Source organism: Zonotrichia albicollis, chromosome 2, assembly GCF_047830755.1.
Source record: "Zonotrichia albicollis isolate bZonAlb1 chromosome 2, bZonAlb1.hap1, whole genome shotgun sequence".
NCBI lineage: Eukaryota > Metazoa > Chordata > Aves > Passeriformes > Passerellidae > Zonotrichia > Zonotrichia albicollis.
This window is the reverse complement of record NC_133820.1, coordinates 4267807-4291278: the sequence shown is the minus strand read 5'-3', so window position 1 is coordinate 4291278 and position 23472 is coordinate 4267807. Positions and strand designations below refer to the sequence as shown.

At 45.7% G+C, this 23472-nt stretch overlaps 1 protein-coding gene across 1 annotated transcript in view; it reads right to left on the bottom strand.

Annotated features, from left to right (window-relative positions):
* ADAMTS5 (ADAM metallopeptidase with thrombospondin type 1 motif 5) overlaps positions 1-21751 on the bottom strand; it is a 39378-nt gene extending 17627 nt beyond the window's left edge. Inside the window, exons 1-2 of the mRNA XM_005491024.4 lie at positions 19873-21751; positions 10641-10773 (exon numbers count right to left, since the gene is read on the bottom strand). Of these exons, the coding sequence (XP_005491081.2) occupies positions 10641-10773; positions 19873-20724 (985 nt within the window). The 5' untranslated portion in view covers positions 20725-21751. The remainder of the gene's footprint in view (positions 1-10640; positions 10774-19872) is intronic.
* Positions 21752-23472: the final 1721 nt, after the last annotated feature.

The following is a 23472-nucleotide window of genomic DNA, read 5'->3' as shown; positions in this document are numbered from 1 at the left end:
GAATGTTTGTGAAATAAAGCAATGAGGGTCTCTCAGTGGAAAAGGAGTTTAATTTTTAAGTCTTTGCCTTGGAACTAAGCAGCCCTGGGTGAATAAAAAAAGCTGGAGCATTGATCCAAAGAGTTTGGCTGAGTAACATCCCATGGCACTCAGCACTGGTTCAGTGTGGGATATGAATGATAGCTGGGTGCACACCAGCAACTCCAGGATGTAATTTTTCAGAGTGCTCAGCATTTTATAGCACCATTCAGAACTACCCAGAGCTCTGTGACATGGAGCTTTCAGTCCTGCAGGCCAGAACTGAAGTTTGTCACAGCCTCTGGGACCACTCTATCCATTGGGCCTTTTTCTGACCTAGTGATGTTTTAAAAACTTTGATTCCATGTTCAGTCTCATGTGAAGGGTGAGACAATACAGATGTTAAAATTCACACTATCACAATCAGCAGCCAACTGTTTCCTAATTACAATACACTGCAAGTGTTTCTTGGCCTACAGCCTTTTGCCACACCATGCTGTAAATGCCTTAAAACCAATCATCTAAAATTACCCCTTGTGGGTTCTACTGCAATGCATCTTTTATAGTTCTGTTTCTCTAAAGCATCCAGTCTTATTTGTAAGGCCATCCTTTGAAACTTGTTTCTAGTTCCATTTCCATCTTCCATCAGAAGATATTTTCCACCTTCTGTCAGACTTCAAAAATTCTCTACAAGTTCATTTCCCACACCACTCTGCAGCACTTCACCCAAGTAAGATGCAGTTTTGTTCTCCAGACAAATCCCTTTATTGCATAACTGTACTTCACTCTTCAGGACTGTTCATTTTCTGCTGAGGACATCCCATGGAATAACTAAACAATACAGTGCCCATATTCACAGCCTGTTAATGCTCCTGCAGCTTGGGCTGCTCGTGTGTTTCTCTTTCTTTTGTTCTCCTTCATAGAGACAAATAAAAAATAGCCTTTGGATATGAGGAAGCTTGCAGGTAAATGTCAAGCTCTTCACTTTGAGCAGAGAGACTGAGGATTTCTTCATAACACTGCTGCAGTTTAGCCTCCCTCCTCACAAAAAGCCTGGATAGCCTCAATGGAGAATTTCAGAGTAAATAAATAAAATGAAATGCTTCTCAGGCCACTGTTCAGCACAGAACATTTCATCCCAAATACTTTGGCAAAAGCAGAGGAATCTGAAACAGGGTCATCTCCTGGAAAGTGTCAGGCTACTGAATTCACCTTTAATGAGAGAGCAGCATAACTTCTCTGCTTTACAGTGATAAATGGGGTGAGCTGAGGACACACTTCATTAGCAGCCTTTACTTTGTCATATTAAATCAGGCCATTGTTCCAGTGCATGACAAGAACCAAGTCACTTACTTGGCAGACTTCAGCCTCCTGGAGGAGAAGCTTCCCAAAGAATTTATGAATCTCCCTCGTTATGTTTAAAATTTTCAAAAATAATTTTAAAAATCCATCATGACAAGGAAAGAAGCAGTAAGTAGTGAATAATTTCTAAAAAACATAATTCTGATTGTCAGTGTCAGGGCTTCTAAACTAACTCCCTGTGATGTTAGTGAGGATAATACCATTAAATATATGGATTTTAGCTCTCCATACTGATTTGCCAGTTAATTTTGTATGCATGTGTCCTGGGGTGACAAACACTTACATTCACTTACAAACATTGTGAATGCAACTCTCGAAGGATTTTATGGAGCTAAAATTCCTAATTCTTACCACAACCTAAATTTCTCCCTGTTCTAACTTTGCCTTTTAAGGCACTCTGAGAGACACAGAAGTGATTAAAGACTATGACATACTCCCAATGATGCTACAATCTGGTTTTGCATTTCATTAAAAAGAATCAAAATTCAAAATATCACAGAGCTGTGTAATCTCTAAATACTGCCTGGCTAAGTTTTGCTCTTTTTAGCACAGAAGTGAGAACAGCAAAGTCCTTTAACACCTGTACCCTTCATATTTTGCTTCCAAAAATTAAGGGAGGGACATTTTCCTTCCTACTTCAAGAAGTCTCTCCCCACCACCCCTCACATGCATGATGTTATCACCCCTGCTGATGTTATTGCATGACATTAGGGTGGTTTCTGGCACTTTCTGGTGGGGTGCTTCCCTTCCAAATTGGAAAGGCTGATCTTTCAAGTGACCCTGCATGGAAGCAGAGCTCTGGAGAAAGCTCTGGTCAGAAGTGAAGACTCTAGGAAAACAAATCTTACACAGAAGACTTTTGAAAACAATGCCAATTTTAGCCCCACCCCATTTTGTACCAGTACAAATGTCAAACTGGGCTATTGAAGAAAATGAAAAGGCTCCCAGCAGCTGTGTAAAATGATGACTGATTGGGAATGGGTTCGTAGATTATCTGCTGTTTTCTACTTAATGAAGCATCTTACTGGTGCTGACAGTTCCCACTGAGTGAAAATGACATAATACAATTTTACCAGCAGGATGGTGCTTAGTTAAGTTATGCTGTAGGAATGCACAAAATGATGAAGGAAACAGATGGACGGGAGGCAGGGTTTGCCCTCTTGTAGCCAAGGAGGAGGTGGCCTGCTTGCAAATTCATCTCAAACTCCAAAAAGACCAACCACCCAAATGGAGTAACATCCTCCCCTCACAGCTTTCCCTGATGAAGGCCAACATCTGCTACACCCAGCGGGAAATAATACCTGCAAAGGGTTAAAAAATGATCCCTACACCTTGCAGGAATGGGGGGTATATCTTTAACACAAGGTGGGAATACTTCAGAGAAATTATGACAAGTCAGTTAAGGCTTTCATTCTCTCTGAGGATCAGGACACAAGAGCCCTGCAGGGAAAGCAGGAGTGCACCAGAGCTGTGCTGCACGTGTGGTGAAGGAGCTCTCTTATTCCCAGAACACTGGGAAACAAACCAGAATCACAGAATATCCTGAGCTGCAAGGAACCCACAAGGATCATCCAAGTCCAGCTCCTGGCCCTGCCCGGGACAGCCCCAAGAATCCCACCCTGTGCCTGGGAGCATTGCCCAAATGCTTCTTGGAGCCTGGATATTTCTGGTTTTTCTTAATATACAGTTCTACACTATCTGCAGAGGTTCTCTGAGTGAACACCATGCAAAATTACTGTCATACATTTCTCGCTGGTATTTCAAGCATTAGAAACAAGAAAACAGAAAATATCCACAACATACAGCAAGCCAACTCCAGGCTTTGCTAAGGCACAAAGCAAGCTGGGTCTCCTGGAAAAAAGCCACCTGCTTATGGACAAGAACTTGGACAGAATGTCAAAGAGCAGCTCTTGCACTCCCTCTGACCACAGGAGACATGCAAGGTGACACAGCAGGCTGGAAATGCTGCAGGCATTGTAATTTGTTTTCTCAGAGGAGCTCAGCTCGGATGAAGCACGTGTTTGCCAGTGAGGTCGTGCCTTTCACCTCATTTCCAGCTGGGACAACTGGGGAGCAAAAGGTCAAGAGATTTGCCCCAGGTTCCCCCGTGAGTCAGTGGCTCTCGTGGGATCAGGGCTCAGGAAGCTCCTGGCTCAACATTCCTTGGGCTAATAATCACCAGCCCAGACCTCTGCATCAGCCTCCTGCTCTCCCCTTGGCTGAACAACGATTGCACGCGGGAACTCTGTCAAAACAAAACCATTTCTTCTGGCATGGGCTGTTTTCCTAACTCCTTCTTAAGAACTTCGTGCTGCTATCACTCAGGAATCCTCTTGAAGTCATGATGGGCCTAAGCAATAGCAATTAATAAAGCTAGTGTTTTTTTTAATAAACAGAAGTGATTTGAATTACACAAGCTTACAAAAAAAAAAAGCATAGAATATAAAACTAGACATTCCTTTTTTTTTATTCTTGAACTTTACTACCAGTTTTCTTTTCTTTGACTGCTACCAGCCACTGATGAAAGAAAAAGGATTTAAAAAATCACTCTCTCTTTTAAATCTCCAGCCCAGAGGCAGTTTTTAATATTTCTGGCTTTAAAGAGTTCTTCAGACTCAATGAAACAATAGTCTGGAGTGCAGCTTCTTCTCAGGAGCAGACATTAAAAAAAAAAAAACAAACCCCAATCAGACATTTACCCACCAGTGCTGCAGACTTTACACAAAACAAACCTGTGCTGAGCTGGCTTGTTGTAACAGACTTGAGGGAGATCACAGACCCATCAGCCCTGTCAGACAGGCAATTCCCAGGCAATCAGAGACCACTGTGTCCACACAGACTTAAATCCTCAAAAAGATGTGGCCTTGGAGGGCCACACTGCACTAATTAATGGGGCATGCAGAAGAGAAATATTCATTTTAATGAAGAAGCAGGAGCTGGTGACACCTATTTCACACCTGTTCAACTCAGAGCAGCTTGGAAAGAACACAATCCACAGCAGCTCACAGTAAATGAATGGGTCTGTGGGAGTACACAGTGCAAGAATGTAAAAATTGCATTGTCTGCTGCACCAGAAGCCTCCTTCCACAAAATCTACATTATTGGATTGCTATTATGTACCTGCCAAGGAGGAAAGCAATCCCTACTCTACCCTGCATCTGGAGGCCCAGGCTGAACACTGAACTTCTTATAGGATCATAACATCAGAGATCACTTAGGTTGGTTGGAAAAAACATTGAGCATAAACCTAACACTGCCAAATGCACCACTAAACCACGTCCATAACATATTTTTTGATAATGACTGCTGTGAAATATTAGGCAAAACACAGAGTTTTACAGCTTGCTTTAAGCTCCATGCCTGCTGCAGGTGGAGCAATGATATATTTTATATAACATTATAAGGCAATAAAAACAGTGCTGGGAAAGCCAAGAATTTTTATTCAAAATTTTAACCAGCAACCTATTAGACAGGTGATATTTGCTTTTTGAGACATCAGCTTAATTTTCTGCCCCACCTTCAGCTCTTGTGAAGGCTTAGTTTTGTCTGCCCACCTTTTACTCTTAATCAAAAGGAGTATGTTCATGAAGGTTTAATTTGAGAGCTTTTGCAAGCAGAAATTAAGACAGAACATTGAAAAAAAAAAAGGTTCAAAGAGGAGGAATCAAGCAATTTTCCTGATGTATGTCAGCAGAGAAGAGTTAAATGAGTGTACTCTCTGTTTTCTTTTGGTGTTTTAAGAAAGCAAATCTGCCTAATTATGATTACCTGGATATTTGCCTAAACTTCATCTGTCATGAAGGAAACCTAATATGAGACTCAACCTCCACTGTTTTTCTCACGTGGCTGTGAGACTCCGTGCCCTTGGCAATGTATCCCCCTTGAAATGAAAGGCTCCAGGAGATTTGTAGCTGTCAGGTCTGAAGCTTGTCTTTATCTGCTTTATCTTGACAGCCTGGAAATCAAAGGGCTGCATGTTCAGCACAACATGGCAAAGGAAAGATTGCTGCCTTTAGTTACTTTTGAGTGTACACAAAATGAGCACATGTGGCAAAACAAGTAGTGGGAGGATTTTTTGACTCATCTAAGGACATCAAAAGACTCCTTTAAGTATCACACACGTTGTTCTCAGTTTCATTTGTTATTGAAGGAATCAGAATCAGAGTTTGCTGTAAAAGTTAGACATGGTATTCCTTCCTCAGTGGCCTGCAGCTCAAACACAGCTCAGGCTCTGAATGAACAGCTCCAACCCACTCACAGTTCATGGTATTCTGATGGATTTTAGTGAACCACCTGAGCAGAGATACCAGGAGCAATATCTCACATCTAAAATGCCTTTTTTACAGAAAATGATGCTCTCTAATACATTTTGCTGACAGTGCTCATGACACTTGTGTCCTCAGTGGTGACAGAGGCCACAGAGTGATGCCATGCTGGAAAAGACTTGGTATCAAACTCATTATTTAATATATGAAGAAAATTCTTGGCTGTGAGGGCAGTGAGGCCCTGGCACAGAAAAGCTGTGGTTGCCCCGTCTCTGGAAGTGCCCAAGGCCAGATTGAAACAACCTGGAATAGTGGAATACATCCCTGGCCATGGCAGGGGGTGGAACTGGATAATATTTAAAGCCCCTTCCAACCCACACCATTCCATGATTTTTGAGTTTTAGTTTCTGTGCAGCCCCTTGGTTTCAGGCATTACACAGCCCAGCTGTGGAGGATGTTGTGATAACTCCTCATAACCACAGAAAATGATGCTGAGCAGAGACCTTGGAAAGGCATCCTGTGCATCCCTGTGCCCTGGGGTGGGATCAGCATCCCCTGAGCCACAGCTGCCTCAGCCAGATGGCTCCTGAGAGCCTCCACAATCCGAGCCTCCCCAAGCACTTCACTCCTGCCCTCCACTGTCCTGCTCACATGATCTTGGCTAATGCTTAAAGCAAATCTCCCCTGCTGCATTTCAGGCCATTACCCCTTGTGCTGTCCCAGGTGGACATGGGGAATGATTTATTATGCAAATTTTTGCAGCAATTTTTTTAATGTATTTGAAGGCTGCTTTTATCCCACCCTTTGGCCTTGCCTCCCCCAAAAGTCACATGTGAAAGATAAAAGGCAACTAATGAACAAAGGTTTAATTAGTTCCACGCAGCAATGCTAAAGCTACAGCCTAAAAATAAAATACTTGGAAAGAACATCAGTAAACCATATTACTCAGGAGGACAGAAGGAGTAACTGCATGCCAGAGTGTTTGTGTAACAGAGGAGTAGGAACATTGCAAAAGGTCAAATGAACATTATCACCGAGAAAAAAAAGGCTCTACTGCCTCTTTTTAAAAAATTAAGTTTCTTAAGATTGATGGAAAGAACAGAGATAAATATAATTTAAAATGTTAGACCCATATAACTCCCACTGAGCTGAACTGGAGCTTTGCCTGCTTGAAGGCTGCAGGAAGGATGCTTTTGTACTTAAGGACGAGATCAAAACTCAGGAGACTCTAGATCAAAACCCAGGTTTAATTCTTGGCTTTCCCTGGGATTCCCTTTGTGATTTGGGGAAATTTCCTATTGATAAAACAAGCAGTAGCTCCTCTTACATCCCTGTGAACTCTTCTCATTTTGCTTTTGTAGATGGCAAACTGTTTAGGATGGTGGTAAGGTTGTGCCAAACTCAGTAGGACTCCAGCACAAACTTCTGACCATGACTGTACCTCAAACACAGCACCAGCTGCAAAACATGGAAACATCCCATCACAAAATATGTCAAATATAATCCCAGCTCATGCTGACCTTCACTTGTTTATAATTCAGCACTGTCAAAGTAACAAATCTCTGATCCAAAAGTCCAGAATATTAGGGTGCCAATCTCATTGGTTTTGCTTCCTGATGGTTATTTTAATAAGGGACACATAGAGAAGCAATGTAGTGCTGCCCAATGAAAAACATTAAATAACTGTTGAGGTTATGAGCAATCTCAGATTATTTACTGCTCTCCTCCGTATGTCCCCAAGAGGTAGGGAAGTGCAAGAAGCAAGGAAACATCACTTTATGCAGACAATAGGCTGCTGATAACAAAGGCTTGGAGAATGCCTATGTACTCTGCCTAAGCTCAGACAGCTCTGCAGAGCTCTGGAGGTGTAGTTGAAGGAATTGCTAGAAGTTAAAAAAAGCATTCATATGCCACAACATGGTGATAATTTTAGGCAAGAAATGGGGGGTCATTTCTGAGAAAATGAAGCTACTGCTGTCCCACTGACAGCAGCACGCACCCTGCTAGAAAATAACCAGATATGGATTTGCTGTTGGTGGCTGGATGTCTTGGCAGGCTGAGATTGCAAAATAACATTTAGGTATTAGCACTGCTCCCCTGTATTCTGAGGAGAAACTGGATTACCACATTCAAAGTTACAAAGTTTCTTTCCAGTTTTTTTGTTGCATTATCCTGCTTTTTTCCATTTGACACTGGAGACAAGCTATGACTGATTTTCCTACATCCAAGTAGGACAAGATTTAGGTCCTACCTTATCAAACTTTATATAAAGATCTCCACCTCTTATTGCCAGCTAATCATTTATACCAAGAATTTACATCTATTCCTCCCTGTGCTCTCCTTCACAAGCCTGTGGAGGTTTTGCCTATTGCTGCTCATTCATTCACTCCCCCTCAAAAACCACTGGTCAAAATCCACCTATTTTATCTGGAAGAAACAAAACAAACCTCTCCCACATGATGTGGCAGAACCCTGGCAGCAGAAGCAGCAGGTTTGTTCTGCAGCAAAGCTGCTTTTTGCCTTCCTGTGACCAATCCAACCTGAGCCCCGGGCTGTGCATCCTCCTGTCGAGTTGAGCTGCAGTTCAATTTACTTTGGTTGCCTTCCAGAGAAAGAATCTGAGCCTGGAAAATGCTCTTGGATCCTTCAGGGGGGAAGAAGGAGCATTCAGATCCCCTGGAAGTCACAGTGAGGACACTCTGAGGATCAAGTCCATGCTAAAGATGCTGCATCTGCTCCCTATGCACAAAAACCTCCGGGAGTGACTCTGCTTCAGCCAGGGGCTCACCTTGACGTTCCAAGGGAAAGAAAACAACATCTCAGGCTCAGAGCATTCCCTCTGACTGAGGAACTGAGCCACTGTAAAATTAAAGTTACACCCTGCCCACAGGACAGGGGGAACTTGGAGATTTCTGGATTGCAGGAAGAAATCTGGCCTCCAAATAAAATACAGCAAGGTTTCCCCAAAGTGCTTAACTAAAGGGTATCCATGCCACACTTTTGTTTTTCATCCTTTCTTGACCTTTGATTTAATTTAAGTACTCAAGCAATTTTAGCTGTGTTTTCTTCTCAGCTTCTCCCACTTCAGGCCACACACACAAAGATCATTCTGTGACTTGACACCCCTCCTTTTTAAAAACTTCTGGTGAGGAGGGGAAAAAAAAGAGGATGTTATTTTAAACAGCCTCAAACTAGAGGTTTTAGGTCCATTAGAGTTCTTATTTATTCATTTCAATTCATGCCTTTTTTACATTGAAAATTATAGTTTTTAGAGATTCCTGTAAATGCCTAGGTATGTAAATGGCCTTTCTCCAAAATGTGCTTCTAGATCACTAAAAATAATTCACTTTTGCTTATATTTTCTCTGTGTGGAATTCAAGGTAACAATGTGAACGTTTGCTGCTCATCCCTATCTTTACTGATCCGTGTTCTTTCATTTTTAGTCTACCTAAAAGTATATTTATTGCTGATAAAATGGCAGGAGAGACAATGCTCTCCTCTTCACACACCAGCTCCACCAACAGGAGGGCTCCTCACCCAACCCTATCCATGACCCTCAGCGGAGACATCCCTTCTGAGTGCAAGGGACACAAGCAGTGTCCCCAGCACTCTGGCTGGGAATGACAGGCTAAGTTTGCCATTTAACCCATCCCAGATTTGTGATGGCTCACTCACAGCATCCACATCCACATCCCAACTGAATCCGTCCTTCTACACTGCTGTAGCTCTCTCTAAATGCACTGAATTACTGATTCCAGAGGACTTTTTCTTTTGTTGTGAGATTATTGCTTACTAAAATAAAATTTCTGCTTTGGGGACTCATCCTGCCACAGTATTTCAAGTTTTCATGCAATGCCTGATCCCTTCTCCAGCCACCACTGATGCAATTCCTTTGCATCATAAGAGGAGAAGGGATAGGCTCACGTGTCACTGCAAAGTCAGGTCATTTTCCATCCTTGGTGACCTCTGTTTCCTCAGCCATATGTATAAGGCACCCAGATCTCAGGCTCTACCTGCAAGCTCCTTGAAAATGGAACCACTGCAATGATACTCCCAAAGCAAACTTTACTTTGGTTTGGCATGAGGTACAAGGCAATTCAGCAGCTGGCTCTCTCTGAAAGTTCTCCTTTCCTTGTTATTTCCTTCCAAGAATATTTTATAAAAAAAGAAAAAAAAACAACATTCTCCACTTTCAAATTGCTGTTCACTCCCCAAAGTGAACAGTCTTATAGCAAATGTATTTCCAGTGAACACAGTTCACAAAACATCAGCAAATTAAACATTATCAAGATGGCAGCATCTCTCTTGAAGGGCTATATCATGACATAATAATAACTCACATCCCAGAACACAAACTTTCTTCTGTCACTAATTCTGTCTCAAACCCTCCGGAAGGGTACATGCAAGACTTCTAATTCAACTGCTGTCCTCTGAGGTAGAAATTGAAACAAAGCTAAGCAGGTTTTGTGACCAAACCTTTACCACCTAAATAATTAAATTTCACTTATTACAGGATTTAAAACCAATTTCTGAACACTTACAGAGATACTGGAATTATGTTGGGTTTTTGCCACAAAAGCTTTTCTGTGCTGGTAATACAAGGAAAAAAGCTTCCTAACAACAGCACATGCAACAAGTTGAAAAATGTGACTTATTTTCCAATAAATAAGGGCATGCAAATTACAACAGATGGGCCAAAAGCTTTCTCAGGAGAGCCATGCACTGACATCTCTGGGCAGTAGCAGCAGCCTTTGAATTTTCACTTCAACTGCTGCTTAGCAAGGCCACTGTCAGGGAGGAAACACCTACTGTGCGCCTTCCCCTGCCTTCTGATCCCTTATTAGTTAACCCTGAAGTGCATATGTACACAGCCCTAATCCCCAGGCGGGGCTCGGGGCCGGGGGAAATCTGGAATTAATTGCGGGGTATTTTGGTTCCTAATGCAGCTGTTGGGAGTGTTTGCCTTGGCAGGGGAACAGAAAAGGCACTGCATACCAATTTCGTGAGCCACCGTAAAGGCTGCGTGGAGGCCGTCGTCTTCAATCACCGCGCAGCTGCGCTCGGGGGAGCAGATGGTCCCAACGTCTGCCATTCCCAGGGTATCACAGGAATGATGCCCACATAAATCCTGCCCGGGAAGGGGAAAAGAAAAATCAAAAAGAAAAGAAAAAAAAAACGTTACAATGAATTTTTACACCCAGCAGTAACAACCACTTAAAGGCGCCTTTGCCAATGGCAGGTCATGGATGAAAACATCAGTGTAAGTTACAGCTAAAGATGTTAAGGTCAGTGGGAGTATTTCCATGGACTTTAACAGGTTTTGGATATGTTCTGCAGCTAATTGTTGTTAGTTAAATTTGTATTTGTATTAGTGAAATTCGTATTTCTGCGATGCTCACAGTTGCATTGAGGTAGGCTCTGAAAATATCCTTCGGAAGCATTTCCTCATTGACAATAAAACCAGCAAATTCTCTTTATTTACAGAAGGTAAATCAAGACCCAGAGAAGGCTTCAGCTTCCCGATCAGTCCTTGAACCAGAGATCACCGTGCTCTTCTGAAACCAATCCTATATTCTCATTTAACAGAAATGAGATTGCTACATGTGAAACCTCATTCCACATCTGTCAACCAGTACAATTACTAGTGTCTTACCCAATAATATTCCAAGTATTAAGCAATTCTCAGAGATTGCTGAGAGTCAGAGAAAGTGCAAAATCCCAATCACTTAACCACTCCTCCCACATGTAGATATGGGATGTCTCCAAAAACCATGCAGGTAGCATCAGGTTTTGTCTTTCAACTGTGGTCAGACATTGTGTTTTTATCACCAGCAGCAATTCCTCCATGCTTCTGTTGAAGCAGAGGGAAGAATATAAGTGTGCATGTGCATATATACACATTTTTAGATGAGAAGGAGAAGTAGGAGCCATGCTATTTGGAACACTTCATTTCATTGTGATTGAATGAAATTGTCATTTTTAAGCCATGACAAATGTTATTATCAAAATGATCAAAGAGAACTTTTTCCCTTCATTTTCAAGATTCTCTTCTTCCCCTCAGATCTCTTTCTACAAGGACGTCCTTTTATGAAGCCTTTCATAATTAATCCACCTGAATAACAGACACCTTATAGGAGGCTTCAGAGCAGCAGTGTTCACTGGTTATGACAGGTTAGGCAAACCTGGAAAAGCGCAGGATTCAAACCCCATTGAAGTCAAAGAAAACCACGCCTAGTGCACAGATACTGTGACAGAGCATCTCTTTACAAACACACACACACACAAAAAAAAGAAAAAAGGCGGGGTTTTTTTTCCCAACAAAGAAAAATTTCGAGCTAAAAATACAAAGCAGTATTACACATATGGAGGAAAAATTTCAGGCTCAGTTCTGGCTTCCAGGAAACTATCAGTGGGACAAGAGCTCGATGTTTAGGTTGGATATTTAGGAAGAATTTCCTCACAGAGAGGATGATTAGATATTGGAAGGGGCTGCCCAGAGAGGTGGGGGAGTCCCCATCCCTGGAGGTGTTTAAGGAAAGGCTGGATGTGGCACTCAGTGCCATGGTCTAGCACAAGGTTGGACTCAACGATCTCAGAGGTCATTTCCAACAAGATTGATCCTGTCATTCTGTGATGGAGCAATGACCCCTGAATCCACACAAGCAGCTGAACTAAAATTCTTACTCAAGCACCAAAAAGCACATAAATCAGACAGAAAGCAGCTTACTGGAGGAGGGCTAGACAGGTTGGGAGTGCCAAAATAGTATAAACTGCATTAATTCAGGCTTTGTCTCTGCATGCAGGTTCCATGTCACTCAGTCTTTTCTGGTATTTGGGTGTCATTATTACATAGGCACTGACCTCAGTGCTGCTCCCAGCGTGGCACAATGGTATCAGCACCCAGATGCCTCATGGCACTCAGGATTTACTCCCATCTGCACACAAGAAGCAGCTACACTGGGAATTTACACCAGCAGCCACAGCCAGACTTCACAATGATTCACCAGGTTTGATGAGTCAAATATAACTACAAAATATAAATCTTTCTAAGCAGGCAGTCTTATAAACTTCCACAGAGCTAATTCTGATGGGATGTGTGGAACATGGAATATTAGGGCAGAGATGTCAGCATAATCTCACCTCAACTGGAATTGGCAGGGAAAACCAGGATGCTCAATCTGTGCTCTGCCCAAAGCACAGCCATGGCATGCCCCGCTCTAGCAGCAGATGGGCAGCCCACAGACATCCCCATAACAGCTTCCCTGCCAATTCCAGCCCTCAGTGGCTGCCTGAGGATGCTCATATGCAGCTAAGGCTGACATTATCAATAATCATTTAGGCAAATTACTGAGGGCTCCTCTATGTTGTCATTATCTCATTAATTTCTTTACTTCTCCTGCCTCTGCATAATTTGAACTGGAATATATTTCTCTTACTAGAACTGCAGCCTATCAAGTGGCATCTCTGAGACAAATATTCTGAAAAATTTGCTTTTGGGTCAATTCACCAATACCAGCTTCCAAACAGCTTGACTGCAAGTGATGTTACTGAAAATCATGCCTGCTTAGCCATCAAACACTGACTATGGATTATTCATTACCAGAATCAATAGTTAGATTTGTTTTTTGCTTTCCTGGGCAGTCCTGGAAAGCAGTCATAAAGTAAACTTTCTGGGAGTACAGTAGAAGGTTTTAATTCCCTGGAAAATATTTTAACTTTGTGTTAAAAACAGGCTTCAGTGTAATGATGCAATCTCAAAAAATCTGTGTGGGTAGCCTCAACTTTTCATACTCCAGCTATAGCACGAGGAAAGAGGGGACCTGAGATCCATAAAACCAGTTTCCAATGATTATTTCACTCTGGTTTTTTTTTTGCTTCTACTAGAAAGTTAATCAGCTACTCAGATCTGGATGCTCAATTGCCTTGAAACAGTGGCAGAAGAGTTAAAGAACGTTTTTTTGCTATTTCTAAAGAAGGAAAGCAGCATGGCACTTGATCTGCTTTCCAGTAGTTTCAAAACAGAAGAATGACAAGGCAATGCATTTGCTATGCAGGAGGCAAGTGATGCTAAGCTTTGGCAAAGGAATGGCTTAGTAAAAAACTAAGCTGTACATCACAAGTCTGGTAGTTAATTAGACAGCTCATTAGAGGCCAAGTTTTCTTGGCATCCCAAATCCATCAGGAGCAGCTGGCTGGCTGCCATGTGTACATGCCTTGTTGTGAAGGGAGGTAACTGTCACCATGTCCTTGCTGGAGCAGGGAGTTCATTTCACCTGAAATGTGTTCTACAGTAGGTTCCAAAACAAGAATAAACTGTTTAGTGAAACCTGGGATTAGGTCAGAGCCCACTGATCAGATCCAAAACACTATGTGAGCACTACCATGGACACTTTGGTGGGATTTAAGGGCAGAACAACATGTTCTCACGTCTTCTGAGCTATCTACCTCTCACAGGGCTTGCAGTTTGGGATCCTGTGGGCCCCACAGTGCCACAGTTCCACGGGCTGGAACAGCTGGGCACTTTGCTTACTGGGGTTCAGATGTTTCATTCAGATGTTTCTCCACCTTTGGCCCTGAGGGAAGCCACGCCCACAGAGCTTCTCAGATCAAGATGAGAAGAACCCACAGGATGAGGCTTTGTGCAGGCCAAGCTGCACATCACCTTCTTGCAAAGCACAGCTAAAACCCTTACAATTCTGCTCACTAGTCCTTTCGCAGCAGCTCATCAGCTCAAGCCTTTTCCCACTAAGAACATGATCCAGCTACAAATTCCTTCCAGGGACGAGGCCAACTAGAAGCATCTTTTTCAGGAGAGCACTTTATGGTCTACGTCAGGTTCCTGCTAAGCACACAGGGAGCTGTGGCTCCTCCTGGGGCAGCCCCTGAGCCCAAGGTTTCCCTGAAATGCAGTCAGGGAAGGGACCCAATTTTTGATCCCTATTGCTCATCCTTCCTCCTTCCCACTGAACAGCCTGTGGTAAATCACAGAAACAGTTCCTCTCCATGCTTGAGGAACCCAGACCACCTTGCTCCAGGCGCTGCGCTCCACTCAGCAGCTTCAGGTCACGATTCCCCTCGTTCTCACCATATGAATTACTCACTAAACATGACAGACCTTTGGTCAGAGGGGTGGAAAGTTTCCTTAACACCTGGAACAGCTTACGACCTCCTGGTTAAGGACCTCTCCTGGGAGGTGGGCGATACAGACCTAAAATCCCTGCAGCAGAGGAAGGAATTAGGCACGACTTTCCGATTTCCTGCAGCAGCAGCGTTCCCACCGCAGGCTGGGCAGGAGGGTGGGGTCAGGTGGTGTTGGGAACACACACATCCACCCTCCTTCAGCTCCTCTGCAAAGTGGGTGACCTTTCACTGATGTCACAGCAACCTGGGGCACGGGGCTTCAAATGCAATGCTCACATGAGCAGAAGGGATCCTGGGTGAGGAAAGGCTCGCTGGGTTACTGCTCTGTCCTGGTTTTGAGAGGGTGGCCAGGGCCTGGTTACCTTCTGAGCAAAACCACAATGGTGATAACTGCCAAACCCAAATGTATTTCCCCAGCAGTTTAGCTTAAAAATTGAGGTAATTTGTTTCTGGGGTTCATATCATAAATACGAGCCTGGGGCTTGAGCATTTGGAAAAAAAAAAGAACAAACAAACAGCGGAGTTATACAAACTACTGACAAAATGCAAATAAAGCATTTGGGAAATGCATGGGGAGAAGTTTCAGTTATGAAACTGGTGAGTGATGACCAAGCAAAAATGTGTGATTTAACCTGCCTAAGCCACATTGCTTTGTGGGGAAACTCCACACCATGTCTCCAGACCACGGTGAACCAAACTTCTCCCCTATCAGTTGTGTCCCACTTTGTTTTCCCTACGGACATTATTTAAATGTGCAACAAAGTTGGTGAAAACACTCTAAAACTGGTATACATATCACACTACTATTTCTTCAGAGTATTAATTTAACAGTGAAATCTATTCTATTGACCATTGGTACAGCGACTTGTTTTACTGCTGGGAAATAATAATTGTTGGAAGATGATAACAGAGAAAAGAGAAAAAAAAAAGAAGAAGAAAGAAGTAGAGCCAAAGAAAGCATGTGCTCCATGCAGTGAAATTATCATCTACAGAGCTGAGATAATACAAAGCTTGCTGTTAAATTTCAACAGCACTGCCAGATGGACAGTTAAACTAAATCAAACACACCAGCCCCATATAATTACTGTGTAGAAAAAGGCAGGACAGTGGCCTTTGGCTCTAGCATGAGCCCTCTGCTCGAGCCAGGCATGATGGTACTATCAGAGATGATGCTAACAAGCACTTAGGAAAGGATTTTTTCCTTGCTCCTAATGTCTGTATCTACTGTGAGAAACATCTATTTTAATCTTCAGATGATTCAGAATGGGGGGGAAAGGAAGAGAGCTGGATTTTGTCCAAATGCATTCAATAGTTCACTTGAAATTTAACTAAGGGCCACTAATGAAATAGACTGGATGGATTCTAGAGGATAATTGCTGAGCAGGCTGGACCACAGAAAAAGAACAGTGTGAGTTCAACTGCAGTTTGCAAGTCCCATCTAATCTGTTTTGCTACTGTGGCAAATAATCTGGCAAGTGTTTTGTTGCACCCATAAAAATCTGAAGATGATCTGCTTCCAGCTCCTGCAAACTGTTCACTATAAAAAGGGCTGAAACAGAATAAACTCTAAATTTGCTCTTGACTTCACTGCCACTGAGAACAACTGATGAAACACTAAATTCTAAATTTGCTGTTGACTGCACTGCCATGGACAACAAGTGATGTAATCTCCAGAGAAAGAGGGCTTAGCAAGCTCTTCCTCCTCTCCACTAAAAAGTCACTTCTCTGCGAGGTGGAGGAGACTCACCTGGCCACCAGAATTGCATCCTTGCACCACCATATTCCATGGAGGATGCTCCAGCATTCATGAGGCCCAAAGATTTACAGCTGCTGCCAAGGACTCAACCACAAATAGTCCAACAGCAGGGGACCCATGTGCTCTCTAAGGCTCTTATGGTCAAGCTGCCTTGAGGAAATTTAGAAATTTCAGAAAATTATCATGTTTGCTTACTGTCAAGTCAGACCTCTGCCATGCTTCATCCTGCTCCTCATGGGTCAAAATGACAGATTGTAACCACTGGGAAAATACACTTCTCATTATCAGATTTAAAAAAATCACTGTGGAACCCAACTAAATTTCTGCAATATTTAGTTACAGATGATTTCTGCGTCCACTTAAGGTTTTCACACTGGCCAGACATGTAACTCTAGTGATCCTTGCATTTACAGAGTAAACAGAGGACCCACTGCAGCTAATGGACCCTTGCCATCACTGATAAGCAACACAAAGCCTAAAACCAGCTTTAAGATGTTGCCTGTATCACCCCAAACTGAATTCATGCTCATATTGATTTACTGTGATCTGCAGAATAATTGCTTTAAAGCCCTTATCCAATTAAATACAGACTATGACCAGAAGAAGTGCCGGCTTTAACTCGGAATCAGTGAATTTCCTTCTAAATTTTTTTACATAGGAAGTACTTCCTAGTATGAATGATGATGACAACCATAATTTTAATTTATATAATTTAATATAATTATATAAGTTCATTTAATAAAAAAGGAGAGCTGCCAATGCACTCTCAGGCTACCAATGGTTACTAATTTATCTTTAAAGAAGTGAAGACAAGCAAAGAGAATGAAGTAACACTGTTGAATTCTGTCGGGATTCTTCCTTCATATAGGAACTCAAATAAAGCTCTGTTTTGGTGTAAAAAATGCCATCCAATCAAATGTCACTCTGGAACAAAGATAATTATTATCGAGGGATTTGTATGGCATCAGCCATGCACAATGCAGATTCTATCTACACAAAGCCAATTCCATACAGCTGAGGCCACGCATTCAGCTGCCAAACGATCTGCAAATATTATTCTGTTGACAACACGAAGCTCAAGGTGGCCTCAGTCAGTAAACAAGGATGGAAAATGTACCTCACACGTTTGCCCAGTGCCTGAAACCCAAGGCACTTAGAAAGAGACATCTGGATGCTCAAAAATCAGCATGACGATATTCAGAGCCCATCAAAACACGCAGCCACGGCTCGGCGTCTTGTAGCTTAGCAACCAACTTCATCCATCCAAAACAGAGTTGTAAAAGTGGCGCTCTCCTGCCAACTGCTGCCACTCTCATTGAAAAGCTAAACTGGAAAAAATCTCTCCTGTAGTTCAAAGCGGGGCTGTTTTCTCCAGGAAACATCTCCACTGCTTTTTCATCCTTTAACCCTTTTCGTGTTTACATTCCGCGGGGAGCAAATAAGATTCATGTTGACATTTCAAGGGTAAGCATATAAAAATCGTGTGGGCTCACACACACTCTCTGCAAAGAACATCATGAACACATGTAGCAAGAAAACTCCAGTCTGCTTCTTAATTCAGTCAAACACTGCCAAACAATGTCCGTGTGCACAGAGCAAAGCATTAAAGCAGATTAAGTTGTCCTGAACTGCATCGAGCAGCTAATCCCAGAGTTAAAGCTGTTAAAATGTAAACCAAGAAAACACAAGCCTGCGCTTTTCTCATGAAGCAGCCCTGAGCAGCAGTGCAAGCAACATTTGCATCTCAAGAGTGCAAGGAGAGCACAGGAACCGTGGTGATTTGTTTATTCTATGCACTACTTACAGCCCAGAGAGGTAATTCTATGCATTGCTCGCGAGTCTTTGAAAGCGGATTACTGATTAGCAGCACCCTCTTATTCTGGCAGGACGGTGTCCACGCAAAGAATTACAGCCAAGCAGCTGTAAAGCAACTGCACTTTAGAGTCACATCCTATCTCAGTCCAAATTAACTTAATAATTGAGGTTCACAGTCGCCACTCTAAGTGTTTCAGAATTGTCATATAGCCCAGGGAAATAAGTGGGAATAGTGGCAGAGAGAAACACTCTTCAGAGAGAAGTGATGGATTCTAGCCCAGGCTTAATAAGCCACTGGAAAAGATGTTTACAGCAAACCCAAAGACACTCTGACCCAGTCTAGGTAGCCTGCTCTCATTCAGGTTACAGCGATAATAAAATGAAAGCTTGCAAATTGCACTGATGGGCTTCAACCTGCTAAAAAGGGCTTCTGTTGTACAAGTGATGCCTGACACAGAACCTAATGTTTCAACTATTTACAGCTATAAAAGCAAGCCAGGCGCTTTTTTTCTCCCTTCTGGAGCAACTCCTTCCACAAACCATCCAAAGCATCCTTTTTGGCAGGCTCCTACCATGTAGCAAAGCCGGAGAACTCAAGTGAACGGAAAGTCATGCAGTTATTTTTTTCGTACTTGGGGAAAGGGAAAAAAAGAAAACACCAAACCCAAACCGCTGAAGGGATATTCTTACAGAACTTCATTGCATAAACTCGGCCACATGTCTACCAGAGCAATGTCCCTTAACGACCTCTGGCAATGTAATTAATCAACAACCCAGCGTGGAGCAGCAAGGCACGGCTGTGCATGGGCAACACGAGCAGATCCAAGCCACAGCTGATGGGGGCACCCTCTTGGGGGGCAGGACAGGGACCGCAGCCCCTGCCACCACCCAGCCCAAGTCAGCCAGCCTGTGCAGCCCTGTTTACCTGCGGGCTGCACTTACGTCCTACACCTGAACCACAAGCGCTGCTGGCTTCCATCGCGGTGCAGCTATCCCTGCTGGAAATAGCGTCCCGATGTGCTCCACAAGCAAGACGTCTGTGCTCTTAAGGTGCTCTCCACCACCTTCCCTAGCAGGATTGTTTGGGGACTAATTCAGCGTAGGAAGTGCTATCAGCCCTTCCCAACTGGACCACCTCTGCAGAGGATGTTAAACATCTCACAGGGACAGACAGGACAAAGTCTGAAGCAAAGGGACATCAAGCTGAGTCCCAGGACCAAAGCTCCCACCTCTCCACCGGGCTAGCGTCCCAGCACTGCACTGGTGAACCCACGGCGGGGTGACAGCACAGGGCAAGGGACACACACAAATCTCAAGCCCTCTGTCATGCCCGACAGTAGGTGCCGATCCCTGAGATGCTGCACTGCCCGATGGACGAGGTGGATCCATGAGTGGGGAGGCAACCACTGGGCAAAGGCGAGCAGGGTGGCCGGAGCTCCGGCAGCCCCGCCACCCCAGGCCCGAGGGACACCTGGTCGCTGTCATGGCCATGCCCACGGCCGGGGCCGTGCCTACCTCGCGGGTGAAGAGGATGGCGGCGTCGTAGTGCTCCTCGTGGTCGTCGTCGAGGCGGTTGTGCTGGTGCTGCCACTTGCAGAAGTTCTTGAGCGTGGTGGCGGCGTTCCTGGTGACCTCCAGGCCCTTCTCCTTGTCGCCCAGCGCCACCACCTTCACCACGGCCAGCCGCACGTGGTTCTCCAGGCTGGCGTGCGCGTAGAGCCGGGAGGCGATGGAGGCCAGCGTGAGCAGGTAGTGCTGCAGCCCCTTGCCGTACTTGCGCACCATGGAGGCGTCGGCCACCAGCAGCAGCTCCACCTGCCGGGCCCGGGACACGGAGCGCCGCCGCCGCCGCCGCCGCCCGTCCCCGCCCGCCGGCCTGGCGGGGTCCCGGGTCTCGCAGCTGGTGCGGGCCGGCACCGTCTCGAAGCTGAAGCTCTCCCTGCGGAAGACGTGAGGGGCGCGGGCCGGGCCCTCGCCGTAGATCCGCGCCGCGGCCTCTGCGTGCGGAGCGCGGCGCGCCGGGCGCACGGTGTAGCGGGAGCTGCCCACGGCGAAGAAGCCGTCGAGGCCGCCGCAGAGGTTGAAAACGGCGAGCGAGCGCGGGCTGCCGTCCACCGTGCCGCGGTAGTGGCAGCGCGGCCCGTCGCGCTCCAGGTCGAGCAGGAAGCGCTGTCCCCCGGCGTAGAGCACGTAGCCCGCCCTGCCGCCCCCCGCGTAGGTCGGGTCGAGGCGCCGCACGGCCCCGCGGGGCGGCCCGGGGGCGGGGGACCGGGCGGGCGGCGCGCCGGGCTCGGCAGGTGCGGGCGGCGGCGGCGCGGCGCGGCCGGCACGGGCGGCCAGCAGCAGCCACAGCAGCGCCGGCAGCATCGTCGCCTCGGCGCGGGGCAGCGCGGCGGCGGGAGTGGTGATTGTGGTGGCGATGGTGATGGGAATAACGGGAGCCGGCCGGCGGAGCGCGGCAGCGGGGTTAAGGGATGGGGAGAAAAGGAGAGGTGCGGGAAAGGGAAATAAAAAAGAAAAAAAAAAAAAGAAGGACAAGAAAAAAATAAGGAAAAAAAAAAAGTTCTCCCTCCCGGAGTCAAGTGTGAGTGGGAGAGAAAAAAATGTCAACAAAAGCCGCTCGCGTGTGAACTTTGTGTTTCTCTGCAGGGAAGAGCCGGGAGCACATGGAAAGAGAGAGAGAGGGAGAGAGAGAGAGAGGCAAAAAAAAAATTCCCAAATCGCTGCTGCCGGGGAGGCAAAGTGAGGAGAGAGGAAAAGGAGGAGAGACGGCTCGGAGCCGGCAAGTAGAGAAGTTTGAGTACTTCCCACTCCCCTTCCACTTCTCTGCTGTAGTCACCGAATCATCACCACCAGCAGCAGCAGCAGAGGCAGATCTGCTGCGACTCGGCACTTTCTCGGGCTCCGGTGGGCTCCTTTCCTTCTTTTGCCCTCTTTTGTTTTGAAGAGGAGGAGGAGAAGGGGAGAGAAGAAATTCAGGCACCCAAAACCGCCTCGATGGTCTCCGGTGAGATGGTTAAAAAGAAAAAAAAGGGGGGAAAAAAAAAGAGAAAAAAAAGCCCAAGAAGCGTAAAACGTCCTGGATTTCTGTAAAAGCCCCCTCCCTGTATCTTTCCTGTTGTTGTTGTTGTTATCCCCAGTCTGTCGATGTGAACAAGAGGAGAAGGGAGAGAAATGTGAAGATGAGAGGAGGTGGAACAATGAATTTATAGCGGAATGCCATCCTGCAATGGCAATTTCAACAATTCGTCACTGCAGGCTGCCTCTTAAAGGGAGAGCTTCAAAACCACCACTCCCACACTTCCTTCTCATTTAATCAGACAGAAGGAGAAACTTGAGGGGAGGCGGAAAGGGGGAGGGGGGGGGCGGCTTCGGAGGGAGGAGAAACCAGCGAGAGTGAGCGGGAGAGGAGAGGAGCCGGAGGGAGCGGGGCCGCGGCACGGAGACAGACCGGCAGGAGAGAGATGTTTGTGCGTGTGTGAGAGTGTGTGTGTGAGAACCGCGAGGCTGCTCCGCACGGCCGGCAGCCGCAGCGAGGGGCTCGGCATGTGCCCGGCCGGAGCCGCGCTTACCTCGCGTCCTGCCGGGCTGCGGCTCGCAGGGCTCGGGGAGGACCAGGAGGAGGAAGAGGAGGAGGAGACGTCTGTGCCTGGCTCCGGAGCCAGCGGGGGTGCTCTGCCGGGCTGGTGGAGCCCCCGGGTCCCGCCGTGTCCCCGCTCGGCCCCGGTGAGCGCCGAACTTCCCTCCCGTCTTTGTGTGCGCCCAGGCTGTCACTAGTGCCGCAAGCTGTCACCCTCCGGGCGGGCTGGGCTCCCCCGAGCCGTGGCACAGCGGGCGGGGAGGGGGTGATCACTGACCTTCGGGATCACTTCGGACCCTTGGGTCATGCCCTGCTGCCGCACAGAGCCGCCGACCCCGTCCCCTCCTCTGCCACCCTCACCCCCTGCTCGGGGCTCCGGCAGGGACAGGGGACCGCAGTCACCTTTGCGCCTCAGCCCTGCCAATGGAATGGGTGAAGATGGCAAATGCCCCGTTCCCTGGGCTGGAACGGCTCTGGGAAGGTGCCAGCAAGGGGTCCCCTGAGGATTCTGACTGATTTCCCCCTGCTGAGGTCCAGACCCCACAGCGACAAACAAAATGCTTATTTACCCCGTGTTTCCTCTGCACGTCCCAGGACAGTGCCACGAACAGGTGCTCTCTGCCTGCAGGACTCTGCAGGGATGCAGATTTCCAGCCTCATGCTCACCTGCAAGCAGCAAATAAACCTCTGACCGCTCTGGAAGAAAATGATGTGCACACCTGTAATGCTTGGCAGGGTCAGGATGGGTGGTGGGATGCACAGATGCCCCTGTGGCTTCCAGGGACTGCTTTGCAACTCCACCATTTTTCTAAGGAACAGCTTAACTGAAGCCACAAAAGCTTGAAGAATTAATATTCCCGTGTAAATGATTGCATTAACATGACCCTGAGGTTGTGCTTATGAAATGTTTAACTCACCAAAGTTTTGCAAGTGCTCATTCTTCTTTTTCCATTTTCCCGGAAATGGTGATGCCTGTGAACCACAGTTCACTTCTCAGCCTCCTGATATTTCTTTTTCCACATTTCAGTGCTCTGTCATCCCCAAACATTCTTCACTGGAGTCAGTAAGTTTCAAAATTAATAAGAGGTATGTATTGGGAAGGTCACATTAACTTAATGGGCACTGGGCCAAGACTATTCAACATTTTAAAATTTAAACATTTTCTCAGTTACTCAAACTCATTATAAAGTTAAAACAGCAAAAAAAATTAAAGAGAGAGAGAGAAGACATATTTTGATTGAAAAAAGAACCTGTAATTTTCTTGGATGGGTTTTACTTTTCCTTTGAGCCTAATGCATGTCTGCTCAGCACTAACAATATTTTTATTGACTTCACTGGGACCTGATCAAGCCCTGGATTTGCAAACATGTCTGGGTCCAAACTCCCAGATACCCCTGGGAGAGGTTCTAGAGATGAGATCTAGGATAAGGAATGTATTTTGGATAACAACCTCAGCACATCTCATTAAAGAAGTGTTAGTTTGTCAATGAAAAGGGATATGGTGCACAAGAGGCCAGTGTAATGTTCTCCCAGGC